The 24,698-nt window shown below is 36.8% G+C and overlaps 1 protein-coding gene across 2 annotated transcripts in view; it reads left to right on the top strand.

Annotated features, from left to right (window-relative positions):
* Nucleotides 1-24,698, top strand: part of LOC128025552 (paladin) — a 60,254-nt gene that overhangs the window by 14,509 nt on the left and 21,047 nt on the right. For both annotated transcript variants that reach the window (XM_052612005.1, XM_052612004.1), the window contains exons 2-17: nucleotides 10,070-10,255; nucleotides 10,349-10,451; nucleotides 12,124-12,303; nucleotides 12,465-12,629; nucleotides 13,651-13,811; nucleotides 13,899-13,974; nucleotides 16,209-16,366; nucleotides 16,768-16,864; nucleotides 16,934-17,038; nucleotides 17,417-17,512; nucleotides 17,594-17,728; nucleotides 18,878-18,994; nucleotides 19,085-19,264; nucleotides 19,452-19,649; nucleotides 20,552-20,692; nucleotides 23,676-23,747. In XM_052612005.1, coding sequence (XP_052467965.1) covers nucleotides 10,083-10,255; nucleotides 10,349-10,451; nucleotides 12,124-12,303; nucleotides 12,465-12,629; nucleotides 13,651-13,811; nucleotides 13,899-13,974; nucleotides 16,209-16,366; nucleotides 16,768-16,864; nucleotides 16,934-17,038; nucleotides 17,417-17,512; nucleotides 17,594-17,728; nucleotides 18,878-18,994; nucleotides 19,085-19,264; nucleotides 19,452-19,649; nucleotides 20,552-20,692; nucleotides 23,676-23,747 — 2,157 coding nt within the window. In that variant the 5' untranslated portion in view covers nucleotides 10,070-10,082. The remainder of the gene's footprint in view (nucleotides 1-10,069; nucleotides 10,256-10,348; nucleotides 10,452-12,123; nucleotides 12,304-12,464; nucleotides 12,630-13,650; nucleotides 13,812-13,898; nucleotides 13,975-16,208; nucleotides 16,367-16,767; nucleotides 16,865-16,933; nucleotides 17,039-17,416; nucleotides 17,513-17,593; nucleotides 17,729-18,877; nucleotides 18,995-19,084; nucleotides 19,265-19,451; nucleotides 19,650-20,551; nucleotides 20,693-23,675; nucleotides 23,748-24,698) is intronic.

The raw sequence follows: 24,698 nt of genomic DNA on the forward strand, positions 1-24,698 counted from the left end.
TTATCGTTTCTTCGGCCAAAGTAAGGGCCCTCCAGCCATCGTAACAATCTCCTTGCCTATTTTCAGCATCGGACAGGGCTCTCCCTTCCGGTGCAGCTGGGCAGTGGCTCCCTTCGGTCGCAGTGTGAGCCTTTTCATCTGTCATTGAGTTGCGCTGCGCGCTCAGCGGCAGATGGGGGTATCCCTCCCGGTGCAGCAGAGCCACAGGCCCCCTTCGGTCGTTGTGACAGCCCTCCATCCGATGCATCAAATTAAGCCGCTTATCCAATCGCAAGGGGGACTCTCCCTTCCGGTGCAGCAGAGCCGCAGCTCCCTTCGGACGCAGCGAGAGTCCCTCCATCAGTCGCGTTTTCTTGCCTACTCCGTATCGGACGGGGCTCCCCTACCGGTGCAGCAGACCCACGGCTCCCTTCGGTCGCAGGGTGAACCCCCCGTCTGAGTTATGTTGCATGCTCAAGGGCGGACCGGGATCTCCCTCCCGGGGGAACACAGCCGCTGGCTCCCTTCGGTCGCAGCAGGAGCCCTCCATCCGATACATCAAACCGTGCCTCGAATCTTCTTGCCTATTCTGCATCTGATGGGGCTCTCCCTTCCGGTGCAGCAGACCCACGGCTCCCTTCGGTAGCAGGGTGAACCCCCCGTCTGAGTTATGTTGCATGCTCAAGGGCGGACAGGGTTCTCCCTCCCGGGGGAATAGAGCTGCTGGCTCCCTTCGGTCGCAGCGTGAGCCCTCCATCAGACGCATCAAGCCATGCCTCGCATCGCAAGGGGGACTCGCCTTTCCGGTGCAGCAGAGCCGCAGCTCCCTTCGGACGCAGCAAAAGTCCCTCCAACAGTCGTATTCTAGTTAGCGTCAATCAGGGCTCTCCCCTCCGGGGCAGCACTCCTGCTGCAGAGTTGCGAACCCCCTACGGAGGCTGGGAGAACCCTCAGAGGCAAAAAACCGTGCCTCCATAAACCCGCAATGGGGGACTCCCCCTTCCGGTGCAGCAGAGCCGCAGCTCCCTTCGGATGCAGCGGGAGTCCCTCCAACAGTCGCGTCTCTTTGCCTTCTCAGCATCGGACTAGGGCTCCTCTTCCGGTGCAGCAGACCCACAGCTCCCTTCGGTCGCAGTGTGAACCCCCCATCTGAGTTATGTTGCATGCTCCACGATGGCTAGGGATCTCCCTCCCGATGGGGTACAGCCGCTGGCTCCCTTCGGTTGCATTAGGAGCCCTTCATCCGACGCGCCAAACCGCGGCTCGAATCTCATTGCCTATTTAGCATCTGACGGGGCTCTCCCTTCTGGTGCAGCAGACCCACGGCTCCCTTCGGTCGCAGTGTTAACCCCCCGTCCGAGTTATGTTGCATACTCTATGGCGGCCAGGGATCTCCCTCCCGATGGGATACAGTCGCTGGCTCCCTTCAGTCGCAGTGAGAGCCCTCCATCAGATGCAACAAACCGCGCCTCGTACTCAGCCGCAAGAGGGACTCTCCCTTCCGGTGCAGCAGAGCCGCAGCTCCCTTCGGAGGCAGCAAGAGTCCCTCATTTCTTGATATCTGGCATTGTGCTCCTCCCATAAGCGGCATGGAGGGCTCGCTGGTAAGACGTTGCGAGCCGCAGCTCTCGTCGAACACTGCACGGGCTCTCCAGGTCGCTCTGCATTTTCTTCCCAACACGCATATTTTGGGGGGCAACTAAATTTTATCTCTCTGGCTGCTGTCCTATGGCTTTAAGCTTCTTTTGGGGAGTTATTTGGGTTCGGGCTATGCTCCGGGCCCGGACCCCTCCCCCAGGACAGCACGCCAAAATATGCCTACTATTTGCCTTCAGATTAGATGTAAGGGTGAACTCGTGAAATGTGGTTTTATTAACAAAGTTCGGGAGAAGCACGATCAGATAATCATCCAATTTGGTACAGGTGCATCTCGTTTAGCTAATCATCTTATAGCACGCACGTGTATATATATCCAGTCTTCCTACCTCCTGTCCCACGACAGTTTTTCGGCAACCCTCCTCCACCCCAACTCCTCACTTCTAATCTATTTATCCCAAATTAGGGATAGGGGGAGTTATTTGGGTTCGGGCTATGCTCCGGGCCCGGACCCCTCCCCCAGGACAGCACGCCAAAATATGCCTACTATTTGCCTTCAGATTAGATGTAAGGGTGAACTCGTGAAATATATAAAAAATTATATCTGGTTTCTGAATAATTTTTGGTTTGACTGTTAAAACTACAAAGAAATTCAGTCAAGAGCAGTGAGTTATTTTCTTTTTCATTTTCTTGGATTAACATTACAGCAGCCAGTCGCTAAATTAGGTGCGGTCCCTTTAAGAGACCATGAACACATCCAATATAATACACATCACATTCTTTTCCTCAACTGTTTACTTTCACTAAAGAAATAACTGACAGTTTTTTCGAGCATAATTTCCAAGGTGGATATTTTGACATATTTTGTGTTTATTTGTCGGCACAAGAGCAAAAATAAGCAAATTCGATGTTCTAGTGTTTTGAGACGCCTTTCTCTGCGCGAGCCCTGAACACCAGAACACCGTGGTGTTGAATTGGGCTCTTTCACATCTTTTTGTTCGTTCAAACTGCGATTTGCATTTGTTCGTTCGGGTGCAGGAGGAACTTCGAGGTGAACTTCGCAGAAGAGAGCTCGGTTCAGTGTCGCTGTCCGTGATACGCAGCTCTCTCTCTCTCTCTCTCTCTCTCTCGAGCGCACCTAACGGCACGCGCTACTCTGTTCAGCTTTTCCGCGTCTTGTGGTTGGATGCTTTAATGTTTAAATCGACAAGCGGTACGGCTTAACAACACGTGAGAAAGATAAGCTTTCGTGACGATGCGCAGCAGTGGCATGTCAACTGTTCTGAGCATCTTTTTAGGCTGTCCTCAGCGAGTCAGTTATATAAAATATCAAGGTGAAAGTCATCATAGCTTGCTTAGTATTCGCTTGTTAAGTCTGACGTCACGTAGCAGCGCTTCCGTGTCCAAACGCTCCATCAGTTACCACGAGAAAACAACAAAAGGTGCTAATATAAACTCACAATGTTATAGAATACTAGCGAAAAAGTTATAATCTTAACCTTGAACTCCATACTGAAGTCCCAGATAGCCAGACAATGAAAATATAAATATAAAAAATATATGTAAAAATTATTTGTGTTTGGGACGCTGTGAGCTCGGAGACTGTAGTGTATACCGTTAGTTTGAAAGCGTTTAGCTTAAATGATTAATATGAATAAACAGTGCTCATAAACGGCTGCTGAGGTCGTATTCTCAAGTGAAGCGAGTTGAGGCTTGGACCCGGAAGCAGCTTAACAACCAACTTTGAGAATAGATTAACGGCGATATTTTTTTTATCGCCCGATAAGAGTCTCGCGTTAACGGTGATAACGGCCCACCACTAATATATATATATATATATATATATATATATATATATATATAGTATCTGAATAAAATATCTAAATATACTTAATATTTTTAACATTATTTTTAAATATGTAAATTAAAGTGACATAATATAATATTATAATATAAAGTGTGTATGTTTATAATATATATACATACAATATTGAAATATATTTATAAACTTTTTATACAATTATTTTTCTAGTTTTATTGCATTTTAGTATTAAAATACATTAGCTTTTACAGTAGAGCTCTATTGCATGTTGCAATGTATCGGAATTTTTTTTTTTTTTGTCTTTGTATTTTCTTGATGTATGTTTGCATTAATGAATGAATGCAGAATGGCCTCTTTGACCTGTTTGATGTTTCAGGCACATGATGTGAGTCTAGAGGGTAAATACTGGCTAATAAATGGATAAATTGGATAAATGCTGGATGCAGTAATGGCTTCCTCCGTGCTGTGGTTTGTCTCTAGCGCCGTCATGTGAAGGGTTTTCAGTGGGTTTCAGCGAGAGACGTGATGTCTGTCTGTCTGTGGGTCACACACGTTCACCCTCCCTCGTGTCACTCAAAGCTGTCTGACGTTCATCGGTGGATGCAGAACATCGCTCGTTTCCAGACAGTGACAGTGAATGAAGCGTCTGTCTAATAGATGTACCTGTGGCAAACACTCACATCCATGTGTTTGATATTGATAACTAATGCTGTCCTGTAGCCTTGAGTTACCAGATTTAACAGCTGGTTTCTGGTTCGGATATGGTTACACACATTAAAACTGTGTTCATGTGCATGTGGCGAGGCCGTGTTTTCATTTTGGGCTGTGCTCGGAGAGCCGTTCAGAATAACTGTAATTATGTGCTATTTCTGATCTGTAAATGCCTGTGTGTGTGTGTTAGAGAGAGAGAGAGAGAGAATGATGCACAATTTTTTTTCTGTAGCATTCTGGGAAAACCTACAACGTTTTTGTGTTCAGACACAGGACAAGCTCAGTTCAAGCTCAAGTGCTGATATTTAGTTTAGGTTTATGCATCTGACAGACGCTGGTGCACTTTACTTCTGAGTGTTGCATGCACTGTGTGTCTTTGGTCTGCTGACATTTGAGGTTGAACCCTCACTTACAAAGTACCATGTGTAAAGGGCATAGTAATGCAATGTTTAGGTATTATTTTAATGTTTTATATAATATATATGCATATAATATATTTACATTTTTGTAATCATTTTTATATCTGTTTTGCTTAATGCCATGCATTCATTTATTTATTTGTGAGTGTGTGTGTGCGTGTTCATATGTATTTTATTTTTTTATAAAATATCAAAATATATTTACAAACTTACTAAATTTGAATAGTTATTTTATTTGATTACTGCCTTGTCATTTATTAAAAATTTGTAATATATTTAGAAACTTATTTACTATATTTTTCAGTTATCTTTATAGTTGTTTTGTTTAGATTTTGTTTTGGTTATTGCCATGTTTTAATAGCATTTTGTGTTATATTTATTTATTTACTTTTTAATAAAATATCAAATATGTATTTGATAACTAAATTGCATAGGATTTGCTTTTGCAATTATTTTAATGAATGAGGTTAAACCTCAGTTAAACTGTAAATATTACAGCATGTGTGTATGTAAATCGTTCAGTGCCTTCGTGAAGTAACGTGCAGATCCTCGCCGTGTTGCAACAGGAAGTTGTGTGAGGAAGTTAGTTTTTCTGGGGCAGTTGTTCTTACACGTGAGGGAAGTTGTGCGCTTCACTGCTAATGGAGGTCAAACGCTGATTGTCAGAATAATAACAATATATATAGTGTGAAGAGTCACTCCAGCGAATCATTCATGTGAACATCACTGTCGTTCATTTGGATGTTCAGCTCTTAAAGACACACAACACTCTGAGTTTTATGAGGACCGTCCTCTGCTGAAGAGGTTTTGTTACTCTGATCCTTGTGTCTATTACACGTAATGTGTAATAATGTGCAGATCACAGATGTGTTCTGATTTCCACATTGATTCCTGTGAAGTGGACTGGTATCTGGCTGCCTTAAAATGATATTTACCACAAATATGAACGTTCTGGCATAATCTACTCTCCATCATGTCATTTCAAACCAGAGTTTCTGTAGTTAACTAAAACTAAAACCATGTTTTACAAATGTATTTTAATTCAGCTAGTTTCTAAGGCAATATCTGTCATTTTCATATCTATATGTACAGTAAAGAACAAAATAAAATAAATAGAATAAAATAAAATAAAAATAAAAAGCATTTCTTATGTATGTTAAAGCAGTTTCCACTGTGGTGGTACTTATTTTTTATCTTTAAAAAATTTTTTTTTAATATATATATATATATATATATATATATATATATATATATATATATATATATATATATATATATATATATATATATATAATTATTTTTTTTATTTTTTATTTTTTTATTTTACAATTTAATTCCATTACCTTTTCCTCAATTAGTTTTTTTTTTACTTGTATAATATTTTCTATTTTATTTTTATGAAAAAAATTTTTTTTTACAAATTACATTTGTATTTTCATTTTATTTTTTGGATTTTTAGCTTATCACTTATATTATTTTTATAATTTTTATTCTTTATTTTATCTTTTTTTTTTAGCTTATCATTTATTTCTTTATTTTTTAACTTATATTATTTTAAAAAAAATTATTCTTTATTTTATCTTAATTTTTTATTAATTTTTTTTTCATTTTATTTATTTTATTTTATTACATTTCATTTTTTTTCTTTTTTTTTGTGTGTTTTTAGCTTATTTTCTATCACTTATTTTTGTATTTTATATTTGTATATGTGTATATAAAAGAATAAACTGTGATGTATCATATTTCAGATTCCCAAAACCATATTCAAAGCGTAGTTTAGAGAAGTGCTGCATTTCTTGGAGTTTAGACTAATCTTCAAATGATTTTCCAGCTGCGTTTATTTCACCATAATTACAGCGTTTGCTTCAGTCACATGTTCCCTTAAGATTTCATTTGACCCTCTTTTGGAAATTTGTTTTTTTTTTTGTTTCAGAGAAGTTAGAGATATCCGAGCGTATGGAGACTTGAGCTTATTCACATTATTAATACTCGTTAAGGCTTATGATTTATTAGTGCATTTTATGCTTTGCTGTTGACATCAATCTCTATTATTTTTCAGCTTTTTTTTAATCGTCCAATCGAGTTAATCAAAACCCACCTTCCGTTTTGTCTGAATATCATTTTTCATGTTCTCAGAATAATCAGATAATGAACACACAAGGTTTATTGTCTTTCACCACAGAGCATAAGTTCATCTTCCTCTGGTTTGTATGAAGTGTGTAGAGAGGTCTATGGAGCAAGTGTGTGTAAACTTCACCACAACAGCCACAGCTCATGTGTGTAACACATCACCAGCCAATAACATCATCTACAGAAGCTCAAACACACCTTTTACTGAGCAATGCGTCCAAGTGCTTTACTTGCCCCATACACTTCTGTTAGAATAAAGAATTAATACCTGTATTAAAATTAATTTAATTAATCAGTAGCTACTGCAAAGAGCAACAGATCAAATCAATATTATATTATAACAAAATAATGAATTTACAAAAACTAATTACAAAATAACTACTTAAATTATTTTATTTTTAGAGCATCCATCCATTAGATTTTTAAATTAGAATTTTTTTATCCTGTTTTATTATATTTATTTTATTTTTTATTTATTTGTATTTTATTTTTTATTTATTTTTATTTTATTATAATATTATTTAATTTTTATGCTTATTATTAAAGTTATTATTGCTTCCCGATGCCATAGAAGAACCTTTTTGTCAAAGTATAAAGCAATGAATAAATCTGGAACGAGCTATAAATGTGCCGTCCGATCTGTGATGTACATCTCTTAAGAATGAGGAGCGTTCTGCATCCTTCCTCTTCTTCGCCCGTTCGACGGCAGATGCTTCCTGCAGCTGCAGAGCACTTCCTGTCTGCGCTGAGACCCTTTTGTGCGAGCGTCCCATCGCCTGCCGAATCTCAATAGATGTTGAGGAGGGAAGGGGAATGCCCCTCTGTGCCCATCTGTGTGTGTCCTCAGTTTTCAGGGCCGTGGACACTGGGAGATTTTATTTTCCGTGTGAATGGGCCGCAGTAATTGGGTTTCCTGAGGGAATTCTGTCACTTGGAGAAACAGTGTTTTGTTTCCAGATTTGATTCCACACGGAGACTGTAGTGATTATGTAGGAATTTGTTTATTGTGTGGTTGAACTTAAAAAACAAAAAAATCATTTTGTCCATCCATCCAATTTTTTTTCAATTTTTTTTCAATATTTGTTTATTGATTATAAGTTGTTATTTAGTGATGTGTGTGTGTGTGTGTGTGTGTGTGTGTGTGTAGCAGTATATATCTGATCCTTATATACAGTCTATGATCGGAGCACGCTTATTTTATTTTTTTTATATTTTTTTGCCATATGTCTAGATTTTGTTTGACATCTTTACTTAGTGATTATTTTGACTTAAGTCTGTTCTAGAGACATGTTACAATTTTTTGATAAAGCTCTCATTGGTTTTCTTTTGGAAATATGTTTCAAATTTATACTGAATGCATTTATGACTAAAGCATGTCTGTGTGTGTCAAAATCATGATCAAAATCGTGAAAAAATTTTTTTCATCTATCACACAGCCTATATATATATATATATATATATATATATATATATATATATATATATATATATATATATACCTTATTTTATTTTTAGCTTTTACTTTTTAAGATTTAATTTTTATCTTGTATTGGATTTTCTTTTTAATTTATTTTAATATTTTTTTAATTGTTTTATCCTATTTAGTTTTATTTTATTTGTATTATTTTTGCTGTTTTAGTTTCATAGCTTTTTATTTTTTATCATATTTTATTTTAATGTATTATTATATAAAGTATTTTTTTATTTTTGTATCCTATTGTTTTTATTTTGGCTTTTTAATTTTTATTTAATTGTATAATATTTCATTTTATTTTATTTATTTTTAAATTATTATTATTATATTTTATTATATATTTTTTAACACTTATATAGTGGTAATATTTACATGTTGGGCTCAAACAGTTTTTCTCGTGTCTCCTCTCACACTCGACTAATGAGCCCATGCTACTTTGAAATGTTTCAAACACTAGAAATGATGTAGTTGAACTCAATAATTGCAGGTTTGTGCAGACCCAGAAACTGAAAAGTGACTAAAATGCCCTTAAAGATGACATTTAAGCCCTGCTTCCCCAACAGAACCGGAGGTAAACACGTGTCAGTGTGAAGGCGAGGAGTGTGTCTGCGGTGTCTGTAAACAGACACGGGGTCGTGACGGCTTGTTTTTCAGAGAGGATGTTTGTGAGCGATCGTCTGGCGACCCGTGGGTGGGTTTTCAGGCCAGACGTTCATCTGAGACGCATTTCTGCGGGTTGTGCTCTGAAGATTTCACCTTAAATTTGCCCCACTTTCATAAGAGCTTCATCCGGCGAACGAAAAACAAGCCACTGTACAGAATGAGATTATTCAGCGTGACATTAATTTAGTGTAGTGCAGGAATCACTCGTGATCTGGATAGGAAACAGGGCTTTTTATGGACCCCAAATGACATTCTGATCTGCGTGTGTGTGTGTGTGTGTGTGTGTGTGTGTGTTTCTTACCCAGTGGGCATTTACTGTGTATGTTTTATGTTTTCTGAAAGAAGTCTCCCATGTTCACCAAAGCTGCATTTATTTGATGATAAATCCTGTAGAAATTGTGAAATATTATTATGATTTAAAATAACCATTTTCTGTGTGAATCTGTGTTAAAGTGTAATTTATTTCTGTGATGCTCCGCTGTATTTTCAGCATCATTCCTCCAGTCTTCAGTGTCACATGATCTTCAGAAATCATGAAAATATGATGATTTGACAATCGTTTCCTATTTTTATATGTTTTTCTGAAAAAAATATGTTTATTATTGTTATTTATGTTTTTATTATGGTTTATAATTGAGATTACACTGATTCCCTTCTGGACACAGACATAAACAAGTCCCTCGTGTTCATTCAGGATTCAGTGAGGATAAATCCTTTTGGGTCCATCCCAGAAGATTCAGAGCCTAGTTTCAGGGGTGTAAAAATGACTTCAGAAAGCCGGCAGCTTCATTATATTACTTACACACAGAGATTGATTGCTCTTTTAGTAAAATCTGTTGACTTTAGCAATCTCCGTTGCATTATGTGTCAATTGTGACCATTCAAAAAAATGAGGAAGAAACACTTTTTGAACTTTTTTGGAAGTTTGCATTCCTATAACTCCAGAAGCTTTAAAGATATCGTAAAATCGTTTTATATTTGAGTCCTTAACCAATTTGTCTTTTAGTATCTTAATTCTTGAGGCCCTATACGCTTCCGTTCTAGAGATATCAAGATCTCATTATGGCTCCAGGAGTAATGTACACATGTGGGTCACTTTGTTTACAGCTGATACTTACTGTATTTAATGTGAAATGTCAAAAGAATAAATAATGCTGAAATTGGAAATGTAGCTTAACTTCCTCCATCAGAACAACTGCATTGAATATACATGTCTAAAGTGCTCAAAATACACTGGTGTGTGTGTGTGTGTGTGTGTGTGTGTTTGATTGACAGCTGCTGGAGGAGTATGGGTACGACTGCCAGCGCTGCTCCCCAGCCCACGCTGCATGAGAGTTTCCACGGCAACGGGATGACGGACAGCAGGCGGTCGGCGAGCTCCGCCTCCTTCCAGGCGCTCAGCATCCACAACAACAAGGCCAAGTCCATCATCACTAATAAAGTGGCTCCTGTGGTCATCACGTACGTCCGGCTCTGTCCTGAGACGCCTGCAGTCACCGATCGTTCTCCTGATTGAGTCTGTGTGTGTGTGTGTGTGTGTGTGTGTGTGTGCAGGTATAACTGCAGACAGGAGTTTCAGATCCACGATGATGTCCTCCGTACGAATTATAAAGTTGGGAGGATCTCGGACAACATGCCTGAGCACCATCTGGTCCAGGTGAGGGCCGATCTCATGAAAACAGGTTGCATTTCCGGTGTGTTTGTGGCTGAATGCGAGGGTGGTAAACGTGTCTCTCTCATTAATCACTGCCCCGCTGCTCGCTGCTCGCTGCTCTTTAGTCTTCACAGACGTTTGCACCTTTCTCCGAAGGCTTTGAAGCTCCTCACCTCCTGCCGGCCACTGAAGACGTGCGCTCGTTCCCTTTGTTTGCTCGTTAGTTTCTGTTTGCTGACGAGTCAATGACGAGTTTCGCTGCGAATCAACAGAGCGTCCGCTTGTCAAACACTCGGCCTTCTCCAGAGATTATCTGATGTTCTTCTGGAGCTGAATGCTCAGGTTTTCTACTTCCCAGAGTAATAATTTGGCCTTTAGCAGATCGTTTTATTAAAGCTGGGGTTACTGCACGTGTGGCATGTTGGGAAGAACTGTGAAAATCTGTATTGAACTTTTTTTTGTAATGAAAGCTTCTTCCTCTTGCCTTTTTGTGACATCATCAGTGTTACGTTCTACTTAAGTAATATTTTATTTACATTTTTTAAGATTTTTTTTTTTTTTTTTTTTTTTAGCTTTGGTCATTTTTATTATTTGTTTTATATTATTGTTTTAGTTTAATTAAATTATAATATAGTTTTTTTATTTTAGTGCTAAAACTTTAACCAAAAATTTTAACAAAAACAGATTATACAAATAAAAAGTTATTTCAATTATGAATAAAAACTAAAAATACTAAACTGTAATAAATGTGAACGTTTTGATAATGACAGCTTCTGTCATTTGTATTTATTTTTTTTACATTTCCATTTAGGTTTAATAAAATATATATGTAAAAATAAAAATATGTAAAAAAAAAAAATATATATATATATATATATATATATATATATATATATATATATATATAAAAATTTCAGTGCCAAAACTTTAGCCAAAAATATAAAAAAAATATATTAAATATATTTTAAAAAATTATAATTATGTATAAAAATACTAAAATAACTGTATTTTTAATTTGAGTTTGTTTTTTAAATTAAATAAAAAATGTAAAGCATTATAACAAATCCTATCACGGTGTATATTTTCAGATCTTTATAGGCAAATTAAAGAAAAAATAAATAATTAAATAATTAATAATAACTTTCTATTACAATAATGAGAATCAGGAGGGTCATTCATTTTTAGTACCAAAAAGTACAGCTTCGTTATCTTCGTTTTAATTTCTTGTTGTCAAAAAAAAAAAGTCAGAATTGTGAGATATAAACTAAAAAAGGTTGTGAGACGAAAGTCATAATGCGAGGAAAAAGTCTAAATTGTGAGATATAAACATGAATTATAATTTTTTTTTTATAACTGCAATAGTTTTTCGTTTTTTTTTTTTTTGCAATTCTGAGAAAAAAAGTGAAAAAAGAATTGTGATTATGATTTAAAAACATGGATTTTTTTTTTTTTTTTTTGCAAAAACTGCAATACATTTTTTTGGGGGGGGCAAATCTGAGAAAAAGGTGTCAGAGACCAAAAGAAAAAAACTTTTTTTTTTTTAATGCAATGGGAATACCAGGCTTTCATAAAGATGTTTCTTTGCAAAACAGTTAAATAAAAAAAACCACATTTGATTTAAAAGCAAAAGCTGCATTATCAGAGCGGCTTGTGTTCACGCTGATGTTCTCTTCAGGGATCCTTCTTCATGGTGCAGGACGTGTTCAGTAAAGCAGACGTCCTCAGCACCAGCGGCTCGTACGGAGCGCCCAACTTCCGCCGGAGCAAAGGCAGCTTCCCGCTGTACGGCATGGGCCAGCCCAGCCTGGGTGGCTTCAAACAGGTCCTCCAGAGACTGCAGGGTGAAGGCCATCAGGTCAGTGCTCTGGAGAAAGCCCTGTGCAAATAATGATGAGGTGTTTGTCTAAACCTGCTGTTGATTCCTGCGGAGCTGATTAAACTGTTTGAGGAGTTTAAATAACGAGTTACTAAACGGAGCTTTGATTCGGCTGATTTACATGCGTTTGCTCTCAAAAGGAGGTGATTTTCTTCTGTCTGCGAGAGGAGCCGGTGGTGTTCCTGCGTTCGGACGGAGACTTTCTTCCCTACACTCCCAGGAGGAAGGAGAACCTTCATGAGAACCTGCACGATCTCGGACGCCAGGCGTGCTCGGAGAACCTGGAGCTCACCATCAGACGAGAGGTCAGAGACGAATCTAGAGCAATGAGGTTCCGGGTCAATGATGTCACAGTCACTTTGGAAAACATTTACCTGAATGAACATTTCAACTTCTGAAATAAAAATTATTTTGATTTGATATGACTTTTCTGAGATCAGAAAAATATGGTTTACTTTAATATTTATTTATTTATTTATTGCACAAGTCATACATAACTTCATTCATTCATTCATTACGTGCATCAACGAGAAAAAAAAAAACGGAACAGGAAGAAGAAAATCTTAAGGTACCGGTCACTTAGAATATAATATAATATAATTATTTTGTTATAATAATAATAATAATAATAATGATATTTAATATTAATAAGAATGTTGTTTTCTGATCTTAGCATTAATTCTAATAATAATGCATCAATATAAGTATAATAAATTTTTGATTAGAAAATAATAATAGTAATTGTAATAATAACATTTTCTGATTTTAGGATTTATTATACTTGTATTATTAATATTCTAATTATTTAAGCATTGAAGCATACTATAAAATAATTATAATAATGTTTTCTGATCTATGGATTAGTAATACTGATATAAATGTATTATTATTAATATTATTATTTGAGCAGTGAATTATATTCGTATAATAATAATAATAATTATAATAAGAGTACATAAAAATATTTTCTTATCTCAGGATTAACTATATAATTTTTATTCATTCATTATATTTTTTCATGATTATAATATGATAGTTTTTTTTTATATTAATATAAAATATTTTTAGAAAAATCTAAGTTTAGGCAAAACAACAGAAAGGCGTTGTGTTGTTTTTAGGTATAAGAACATAAAACGGGACATCTAAATAAAAAATGATATGAACTATATTATGACAGTTACATTTATAAGCTCTTTGCACATTTAAAAAAATAAATAAATAAATAAAATAAATAATTTTCCCCCTTTTTTATCAGTCATTGACCCAACTGCATGTGCTTGACCATCAACTTCCTGTTCAGGACAAACTGGGCTCTTGTGTTTTCAGCTTCACGACTTCGCCAAACTCAACAACAACGTGTTTCACGTCTACAACGACATCGAGCATTTTAAAGGAGAGCCCCAGAAGATCTGCATCAGCGGTGAAGAAGACATGCACGTCACCGAGGAGGTGTACAAGCGTCCGCGCTTCACCATGCCCTCGTACAGGTGCACAGGAGCGCCGCATGCATGCTGTCTTCATCTCTGCAGCCGGGCTAAGTGTGTGTGTGTGTGTGTGTGTGTGTGTGTGTGCAGGTATTACCGTCTGCCGCTGCCCACGGAGCGAGCGCCGCTCGAGGAACAGTTCGATGCCTTCGTCAACGCTCTCCGGGTAAGAGAAGATTCTCCTGAAGCCACCGACGTGACCTTCATGACCTTTATGATATAATTCAACATGAGACTGAAAAAGTGTTTCCTTGTAAAACGTACTCAATCTTTTTACTTTTGAAACGTCTTTGTTTTACATTCTTCTTCTAGACATTATTAGAGACTTAATATTGAAATTTAAACTAAATTTAAATACTTTATATAATTGCTGAAATGTATTTTTGTTTTCTTTTTAGTTAATTTGTATTTATTTCTGACTTAAAAATTTTAAGTCTTAAGTTTTTTTAGGTTAGTATTTAAAATAAAATGTTTGTATAGTTTTTATTTACATTAAACATAAACATGTTTATAAACATGTAATAAACATGTATAATTGCATGCAACTAACCGTATATACTACGTTTTTAATTAATATTACTATATATATATATATATATATATATATATATATATATATATATATATATATAATACGACTGTAACAAGGGCACATTAAAATAGTGTAACCAAAAATTAACATTTATTTTAATATTAATCAATATGTAATTCAACTTTATAAGTATTCACTCAGTCCATAATATTATAATTATTATACACTAAATTAATTATAATAATTATTAAAGCAGTGAATTATACTATTTAATAAAAATAACAATAAACAGTTTAAAAACAGAAATGTTGCAGCATTCATTATTATAAATAAACCTTTTTGTATAATGACAATAATTGTTTTTAAAGGTTTTCTGATCATAGTATTGCATTATAAAGCCTATATTATTATATTTAATAATAATAATTATATTATTATTATTGTATTGTTGTTGTTGTTATTATTATTATTATTGTTATTGTTATTATTATTGTTATTATTATTATTCTTTAATTTTATAATTAATTAATCAAGCTGATCAGGCACTTTTTTAGCCCCCCAAAAAATGTATCAGCCTTCATTCATTCATTCATTCATTCATATATTTATTAATTTATTAATTCATTGGATTTCTGCTTGTCTGACCTGTGTCTGTCACTAGTTTACCATGGTAAAGTGTGTCAGTGTGGTGTTATTTTTGTCTGTTTTGTCCCTCTGTCTCAGTTTGTGTTTGCATCAATCCTTCGCTTGTCTTGTGTTTTCAGAAGCTGAAGCCACAGATTTGTCGAGTTTACGATTAGAAAGCAAAGCAGGCTTCAGTAAACCACAGGCTGACTGCAGAAATGAGAAGAAACCGCTTCATTTGCACAGGATCAGATTTTATGACATCCTTCATATTGCGTGTGAAATGATCCACATAAGACTGCAGTCCTCTAAACTCTGTCCTCTTGCTATTTAAAGCGTCCTGACAGACCGCAGGGCTCGAGCCGTTATTTTACGATTTACAGGAAGTAGCTTTATAAAAGAAAGAGGCCACTTCCTGTCTCGCTCCAGGGCTGCCATCACGCATCACGCAGAGACCAGATCTTATTTAATCACTTCACTGGAGATTCACACGTTTCTAAACTGAAACAGAAACTCTGTGTTTAGAGGAATAGACCGCATAGATAGAAATAAAGCAATGTAAAATGATCAATCAGACACTTTTAAGGTTTTAAGCTAAATTTAGGATTCTCTTTACCCAGTTGGGGTTAAAATATTTATTTTTAAGTTAATATTTTAACAAAACTTTCAAGTTGAATAATGGACAGATGACATGCAAATAAACCAATAAAATTATTTAATATATTATATAAAATAATTTATATATTTTTTCTTTTGTATATATATATATATATATATATATATATATATATATATATATATATATATATATATATATATATATATATATATATATATATATATAAACTTAATTTAATATTTATTTTAAGTAGAAAAAACTTTTTTTATGGTTTTAGTTGACCAAAATAAAACTGATTTTTTAAAGTATTTTTTATTTTTATTTTGCATTTTTGTGATTTCACGAACCTTTACAGTTCTCTCATGAACCCCTCGAATTAGAAAAATTACGCACGTAATTTCAAAGTGAAGGCTTATAATAAACTTTTAAGCACTTTTCTTTCTTTTTTTCCCTTGGACAAGCAGCCAATCACAGGCTTCAGAAGACTTAGCCCCGCCTCCTCACTAAGATGAGAGCTTTAGTCTTCCTCACTTCGAGCTGCTCTGAGATTGCTCCTGACTTGCTCTTGAACTAAGACTCCTAGAGACTTTTTGAAGCTAAATGAGCTCTTCTCTGGTTCTGTCAGGAGAATCCGTCTCTGTCCTTGAGTCGTGACGCGTCGCGGTCTCTTCCCGCTCTGCTGTTCAGCTGTCAGGTGGGAGTCGGCCGAACGAATCTGGGAATGATCCTGGGATCTCTGGTGATGACGCACCTGACACGGGCGACCCAGGAGCCCTCAGCACCGTAAGACCCCGAACACATTTATTTGATCAAAAACACTGTAAAAATTGTGAAATAATATTAGATTGTAAATCATCTGTTTTCTGTGTGAATCTGTGTTAAAGTGTAATTTATTTCTGTGACGCTCCGCTGTATTTTCAGCATCATTCCTCCAGTCTTCAGTGTCACATGATCTTCAGAAATCAGAATAATATGATGATTTACTGCTCAAGAAACATTTCTGATTATTATCAGTGTTGAACACAGTTGTGCAATATTTCTGTGGAAAATCTGATACATTTTATTTTAAGGTTAAAAAATAACAACATATATTTTAATTAACTGTGTGAATAAAAGCATTAATTTCTTTTTAAAAAGTTTTATAAATGTAGTTGTTTAATGTGAATGATGTCTCATGTTCGTAGAGCCGAAGAGGATGTGACAGAGAAACCCAAAATGCAGTTCTGGGTTATTCAGACCCTCATCAGTAAGCTGCCTAAAGGTCAAGAGGTCATGGAAGAGGTTTGTATATATAACACACATATATAAACTCTCGGGATGAGGTGTTGAGCGTGTGCTGCTGTGTTTCAGGTGGACCGAGCCATCGATCTGTGCTCGGAGATGCACGACATCCGAGAGGCGATTTACGAGAACAAACAGAAGCTGGAGGGAATCGGCGAAGACTATCAGATCCAGGTGAGAATATCTGCAGGGAATCATGGGAAAGATGCATGTGTTTCTGTTTGCATCGTCTATAGAATTAAATAGGTTGTTTTTATTATTTTTTGTTGCATTTTACACTAATATGGAATTTGGGATTTTATTTATTTATTTTAAAATATATATTCTAAAATACTGAAAAAAATATTTGCATCACAGAAATAAATTTGGAATTTTAATTTTAATTTCGAAAAAATATTTCACAATTTTTATTATACATTCGATCAAATAAATGCAAATAATTATTATTGTGTGCAGAACCAGCTGTAAATACAAACCCTGAGCAGATTAACGGCCTACAGCTGAACAGATTGTGAATAAAGTGTGTGTGTGTGTGTGTGTGTGTGTTTTCAGGGAAGCAGCACTAAAGATTACTTCCTCCATCGAACTCTACAGAGTCTGGAGCGATATTTCTACCTGATCGTCTTTAACGCTTACCTGCATGAACAGGTACAGTGTTTTCAAACCGCTGTTTTAAGAGTCGTTATTCATTTGTCAGTCATATTTATTATGTTTTCTCCTCTGTTCTAGTATCCGCTGGCGTTCGCCTGTAGTTTCAGCCAATGGCTGTGCTCTCACGCCTGGATGTACCGCCTCCTCTCCTGCATGAACCAATCAGAGCTCAGAGCTCCAGCTGACCTGCTCACGAAAGGAGCTCGAGTTCTGGTGAGAAACAACAATACCCGTCTGAAATTTTATTTTATTTTATTTTATTTTAAATTTTAATTAATTTTATTTTAATTTATTATTTGGTTTATTTTCAGTTATTTTATTTATTATTATTATTATTTATTTATTTATTTTTTTAAACGTAATATTCACATTTGGTAGTAGACAGTGAGTGTGAATTACTTTTACTGATTACCGAAAGCATTATATTGTAAAGAGCAGCATGAATCCTGATGATCTCAGCAGATTCACTGTATTTGATCTGGAAGTGTTTCTCCATTGAGATTAATGTGGCTTCGCTCTGCTTTTCTCACTTAGCAACAGTTTCTAAAGAAAGTGTGACTTGTCAACAGATGTATCTTTCTAATCTGTGGCCTCGAGCTCTTTCTTTATCTCTGAATTGACTGATCTGAGGAAGTCGAGCTATGAATATCTTGCATGGCATTTTCACCGTCAGGGTTCAAAACAGACCTTGAAACATACAAAATATCTGTGAGGAGTGTTTTAATAGACTTTGAGTGTTATAACTCCTCTATGAATGGGTCGATTCATATAAAAAATAATAATCTTTTTTTATATATAATTTTTGTAATTTTTCATATTTAGCTATTTTTTTAAGAGGTTTTAAAAAATATCATGCTCCCCTCAAATATCAAGCTAAATATTTGTAATTATTTGTATTCTTAATATTTCATGAGTTTTGCCATTTTTCCTTAAATGTGACTTTTTTTTTGAGTACTGTTTAACTCCTTTTAACATTTATTTTTTTATTTTGTATTATTATTATCTAAGCAACTAGGTTGAATAGTCATGCTTAATAAAAATTAAATTAAATATTTAATTAGTATAATAATTATTATTAAGGAAAGGTGCTATAAAAAATAACTATTATTATATTTTATTTTATTTTTTCCTTATTTTATTTCTCCTTTCCAAAACCCAAGGTTGTTTTACCAAGCTAGATGTGGAAAAATATTATCTATTGTAAAATGAATCGAAAATGAATCATTGGTACCCTTTTCATCATCTCTTCATATTAAACTGAATAATCATTTTGACAATATTTACAAATATTATGCTAATATTTCTCTGACTGAATGAGCACGTACGATGGATTATTTCTAAAGCGGTGTGTTGTGTTTCCAGGTTGCAGATGAATATTTAGCGCCTGACGTTCTGAGCACCATTAAGCAGATGAAAGTGGCTAATTTCAGACGAGTGCCCAAGATGTCTATCTATGGGATGGCACAGCCCACATCTGAGGTAACTCTTCCCAGAAGCCCCTTCAGACTGACTCTGATGTCTCCTGATGGGGTTTATTAATACTCATCCACAGCATCGCTCACGTTTCAGGCGACCGGAGCCGTTCTGGAGTATCTGACGGATGAGAAGAGGAAACACAGCAGTGTATTGTGGGTGAATTTACAGGATGAGCTGGTTGTGGAGGGTAACGGCCAGATCTTCTGTCCCAGAGAGCCCACGCGTGTGGACCAGCACATATGTGTGCCCTCGTCCCAGACGCAGCAGATCGAGGTCAGAACTCTGTCATGTGTTGTCTACTCCATTCAAGCAGCATTAATGATCTCTAACAGCTTCATTAAAGCAGGAAGCTGCTCTCGGATGTGTGTTTAGGGTACACTTTCGAACCTTCTAGACGTCTTTAATCTCCAGACAGTGAACTGTGTGTGTGTGTGTGTGTGTGTGTGTGTGTGTGACGTAGATGCTGGAAACGGCTCTGAAAGAGGAACTCGTGGGAAGTCAGAAATGGCTTGAGGTGACTCTGGAGCAGGAGAAGCAGATGAAGATGTTCAAGAGCTGTGTGACGGTGCAGGAGATCTTTAACCAGCACAAGAGTTCACACCAGGGACTGCGGTACACACGGATACCCTTCCCAGAATGCTCTGCTCCGACTGAAGAGGTGAAACACACTTTAGCAGACCTGTGAAAGATCCTCTCATTCAGATGCAGTGATGAAGGCTGATGAGGGACACTTCTCCCTCTAGTGTTCATCAGAGTCACTGTCACTCAAGATGTTACACTCACAAATGTCAACTCACCTTCATGTTATTCCATATGTTATATTCTCCTGTGAAAGAGATTTATAATCTCAAGATATAATCCTGGTTAAAGGTTAAATAAAATAAAAACTAACATTTATATTTCACACAAAAATATGTCCTCAACTAACCATCAGGTTATTCCTATTTTATTTTATTTTTTATTGATTTATTATTTTTTATTATAATTTTTTTCTCCCAATAATGTCATCAACTAACCCTCAAGTTATTTATTTTATATATAAAAAATATATATTTTGTTTTTTTGATTATCAAGCTCCGAAAGCGGTAAAAAAACACCATGAAAGTATCTTTAAGCAGTCTGTATCACACATGCACTATTTTTAAAGTTATCTGAAGGCAATTCAATTCCTTATTCACCGATAAAGATGAAAATATGATTAAGATAAAATGAATAAGATGTTTCATGAAGAGCACATGAACAAGCTGTTCTCCGGCGATGACATGATGGTGGGTAAATATGACAGGATTGTCATTTATGGGTGAACTATTGCTGTAATAGACTGCAATTCTGTTATTCTGAATGAAAACCTGGTTTTATTGTTCAGCCAGACAGATTCATTATCTTTCTTTTGTGTATCATAGAGTCTTCTGAATGCTTTCATGAAAGTGATTTATCTTAGTCTGCTTTATCTCTTTCATTGTCACACTGATAATGACCTGCATGTGTGTCTGTCTACGTGTGTGTGTCTGTTTTTCTGTGTGTCTCTATCTCTCTCTTTCTCTCTGTGTGTGTGTTCAGGGTTTTGACAGGCTGCTGGAGGCGATGAAGTCTTGTCTCGCTGAAGACTCTCTCTCTGCGTTTGTCTTTAACTGCTCTAATGGTAAAGAACGGACGACCACAGCAATGGTGATCGCTGCGCTCACGCTCTGGCACTTCAACGTACGTCTCAATCACAACATACATGTTTTACAGCCAGATCGCGACACTGTAACACTGCACCATACAGATGTTATACAGCCAGATCGCGACACTGTAACACTGCACCATACAGATGTTATACACCCAGATCGCGACACTGTAACATCGCACCGTACAGATGTTTTACAGCCAGATCGCGACACTGTAACATCGCACCGTACAGATGTTTTACAGCCAGATCGCGACACTGTAACATCGCACCGTACAGATGTTTTACAGCCAGATCGCGACACTGTAACATCGCACCGTACAGATGTTTTACAGCCAGATCGCGACACTGTAACATCGCACCGTACAGATGTTTTACAGCCAGATCGCGACACTGTAACACTGCACCGTACAGATGTTATACAGCCAGATCGTGACACTGTAACACTGCACCGTACAGATGTTATACAGCCAGATCGTGACACTGTAACACTGCACCGTACAGATGTTATACAGCCAGATCGCGACACTGTAACATCGCACCGTACAGATGTTTTACAGCCAGATCGCGACACTGTAACATCGCACCGTACAGATGTTATACAGCCAGATCGTGACACTGTAACACTGCACCGTACAGATGTTATACAGCCAGATCGCGACACTGTAACACTGCACCATACAGATGTTATACAGCCAGATCGCGACACTGTAACATCGCACCGTACAGATGTTTTACAGCCAGATCGCGACACTGTAACATCGCACCGTACAGATGTTTTACAGCCAGATCGCGACACTGTAACACTGCATCGTACAGATGTTATACAGCCAGATCGTGACACTGTAACACTGCACCGTACAGATGTTATACAGCCAGATCGTGACACTGTAACACTGCACCGTACAGATGTTATACAGCCAGATCGCGACACTGTAACATCGCACCGTACAGATGTTATACAGCCAGATCGCGACACTGTAACATCGCACCGTACAGATGTTATACAGCCAGATCGCGACACTGTAACATCGCACCGTACAGATGTTATACAGCCAGATCGCGACACTGTAACACTGCACCGTACAGATGTTATACAGCCAGATCGCGACACTGTAACATCGCACCGTACAGATGTTATACAGCCAGATCGCGACACTGTAACATCGCACCGTACAGATGTTATACAGCCAGATCGCGACACTGTAACATCGCACCGTACAGATGTTATACAGCCAGATCGTGACACTGTAACACTGCACCGTACAGATGTTATACAGCCAGATCGCGACACTGTAACACTGCACCGTACAGATGTTATACAGCCAGATCGCGACATTGTAACATCGCACCGTACAGATGTTATACAGCCAGATCGCGACACTGTAACATCGCACCGTACAGATGTTATACAGCCAGATCGCGACATTGTAACATCGCACCGTACAGATGTTATACAGCCAGATCGCGACACTGTAACATCGAACCATACAGATGTTATACAGCCAGATCGCGACACTGTAACATCGCACCGTACAGATGTTATACAGCCAGATCGCGACACTGTAACATCGCACCGTACAGATGTTATACAGCCAGATCGCGACACTGTAACACTGCACCGTACAGATGTTATACAGCCAGATCGAGACACTTTTAACACCGCACCGTGCAGATGTCATACAGCCAGATCGCGACACTGTAACACCGCACCGTACAGATGTCATACAGCCAGATCGCGACACTGTAACACCGCACCGTACAGATGTCATACAGCCAGATCGCGACACTGTAACACCGCACCGTACAGATTTCATACAGCCAGATCGCGACACTGTAACATCGCACCGTACAGATGTCATACACCCAGATCGCGACACTGTAACATCGCACTGTACAAATGTTATACAGCCAGATCGTGACACTGTAACACTGCACCGTACAGATGTCATACACCCAGATCGCGACACTGTAACATCGCACTGTACAAATGTTTTACAACCAGATCGCGACACTGTAACACCGCACCGTACAGATGTTATACAGCCAGATCCTGACACTGTAACACTGCACCGTACAGATGTTATACAGCCAGATCGCGACACTGTAACACTGCACCGTACAGATGTTATACAGCCAGATCGCGACACTGTAACACTGCACCGTACAGATGTTATACAGCCAGATCGCGACACTGTAACACTGCACCGTACAGATGTTTTACAGCCAGATCGTGACACTGTAACACTGCACCGTACAGATGTTTTACAGCCAGATCGTGACACTGTAACACTGCACCGTACAGATGTTTTACAGCCAGATCGTGACACTGTAACACTGCACCGTACAGATGTTATACAGCCAGATCGTGACACTGTAACACTGCACCGTACAGATGTTATACAGCCAGATCGCGACACTGTAACACTGCACCGTACAGATGTTATACAGCCAGATCGTGACACTGTAACACTGCACCGTACAGATGTTTTACAGCCAGATCGTGACACTGTAACACTGCACCGTACAGATGTTTTACAGCCAGATCGTGACACTGTAACACTGCACCGTACAGATGTTATACAGCCAGATCGTGACACTGTAACACTGCACCGTACAGATGTTATACAGCCAGATCGCGACACTGTAACACTGCACCGTACAGATGTTTTACAGCCAGATCGTGACACTGTAACACTGCACCGTACAGATGTTTTACAGCCAGATCGTGACACTGTAACACTGCACAGTACAGATGTTATACAGCCAGATCACGTCATAATTATTTTAATTGAATTTATCATTTTATATAACTTTCTCTAGTGCTCTCAGACTTTTAAACCTTGCTGTATTTAATACAGAAATTATGATACATTTCTTAATCGGTGGATGCTTGATTATTTAGGTGCATGTTTGCATGGTAAGAAATTATCATATTTATGTGTTATAACTTAAACTGTGTATTCTTTGACTTATTTATGTAACATTGTATGTAAGATGTTTTTTGGTTGACAGGGTTTTCCAGAGTCTTGCGAGGATGAAATCGTAAGCGTTCCTGATGCCAAATACACAAAGGGCGAGTTTGAGGTGATGCTCTTCTGCATTATTTCCTTTTCTTTTAATATAACCTGCATTTTTTTATGTTTAGTTAGATGGCGAATACTGAAAATATCTATATAGTTTATAAACAAGACATACAGTTTTCACAATATATGCTCTGTTATATTTATATTAAATATTTAAATAATTATATAAATAATTTATTATTTTTAAATATTTATTTTATATTTCAAAATTTAATTCAATATTTGATAATAGTTTTATAAAAATGTTATTATTTTATTATAATAATTGTATTATACTTTTGTTATTATTATTTTTTTATTTCTGCTCATGTTTTAATTAACTGACTCAAGGATCATGTTTCATCATCATTTTTGTACTTCATTTATGATACAATTATAAAGTAATAATTAAATTAATACTAGCAGTTTAATATGAACATTTTTGCTATAATATTTTTAATAGACTCTTATTATAATTTTATTGTTATTATTATTATTATTAATCTCCTGTTTTAATTGACTGATTTAAGCATAATCATATATTCAATTTTCTTTATTATACAAATTGATATTTATAATTAAAGAATTCTTTAATATACATTTTTATTAAATGTAAAAAACATTTGTGTATATATATATATATATATATATATATATATATATATAGTGTGTGTGTGTGTGAGAGAGAGAGAGAGAGAGAGAGAGAGAGAGTGTTTGTGAGAGAGAGAGAGAGATCTGTGTGTGTGTGTGTGTGTGTGTGTGTATCATATCAGGACACAACTCTGTATAATGACATGGGTATGACACAGGTATTACAAGGAGAGGGTGACTTATGAGAACATAACCCATGTCCCCATTTTTCAAAACGCTTATAAATCATACAGAATGAGTTTTTTTGAGAAAGTAAAAATGCACAAAGTTTCATGTGAGGGTTAGGGTTAGGTGTAGGGTTGGTGAAGGGACATAGAATATA

The sequence above is a fragment of the Carassius gibelio genome, chromosome A12 (assembly GCF_023724105.1).
Source record: "Carassius gibelio isolate Cgi1373 ecotype wild population from Czech Republic chromosome A12, carGib1.2-hapl.c, whole genome shotgun sequence".
NCBI classification, from domain to species: domain Eukaryota; kingdom Metazoa; phylum Chordata; class Actinopteri; order Cypriniformes; family Cyprinidae; genus Carassius; species Carassius gibelio.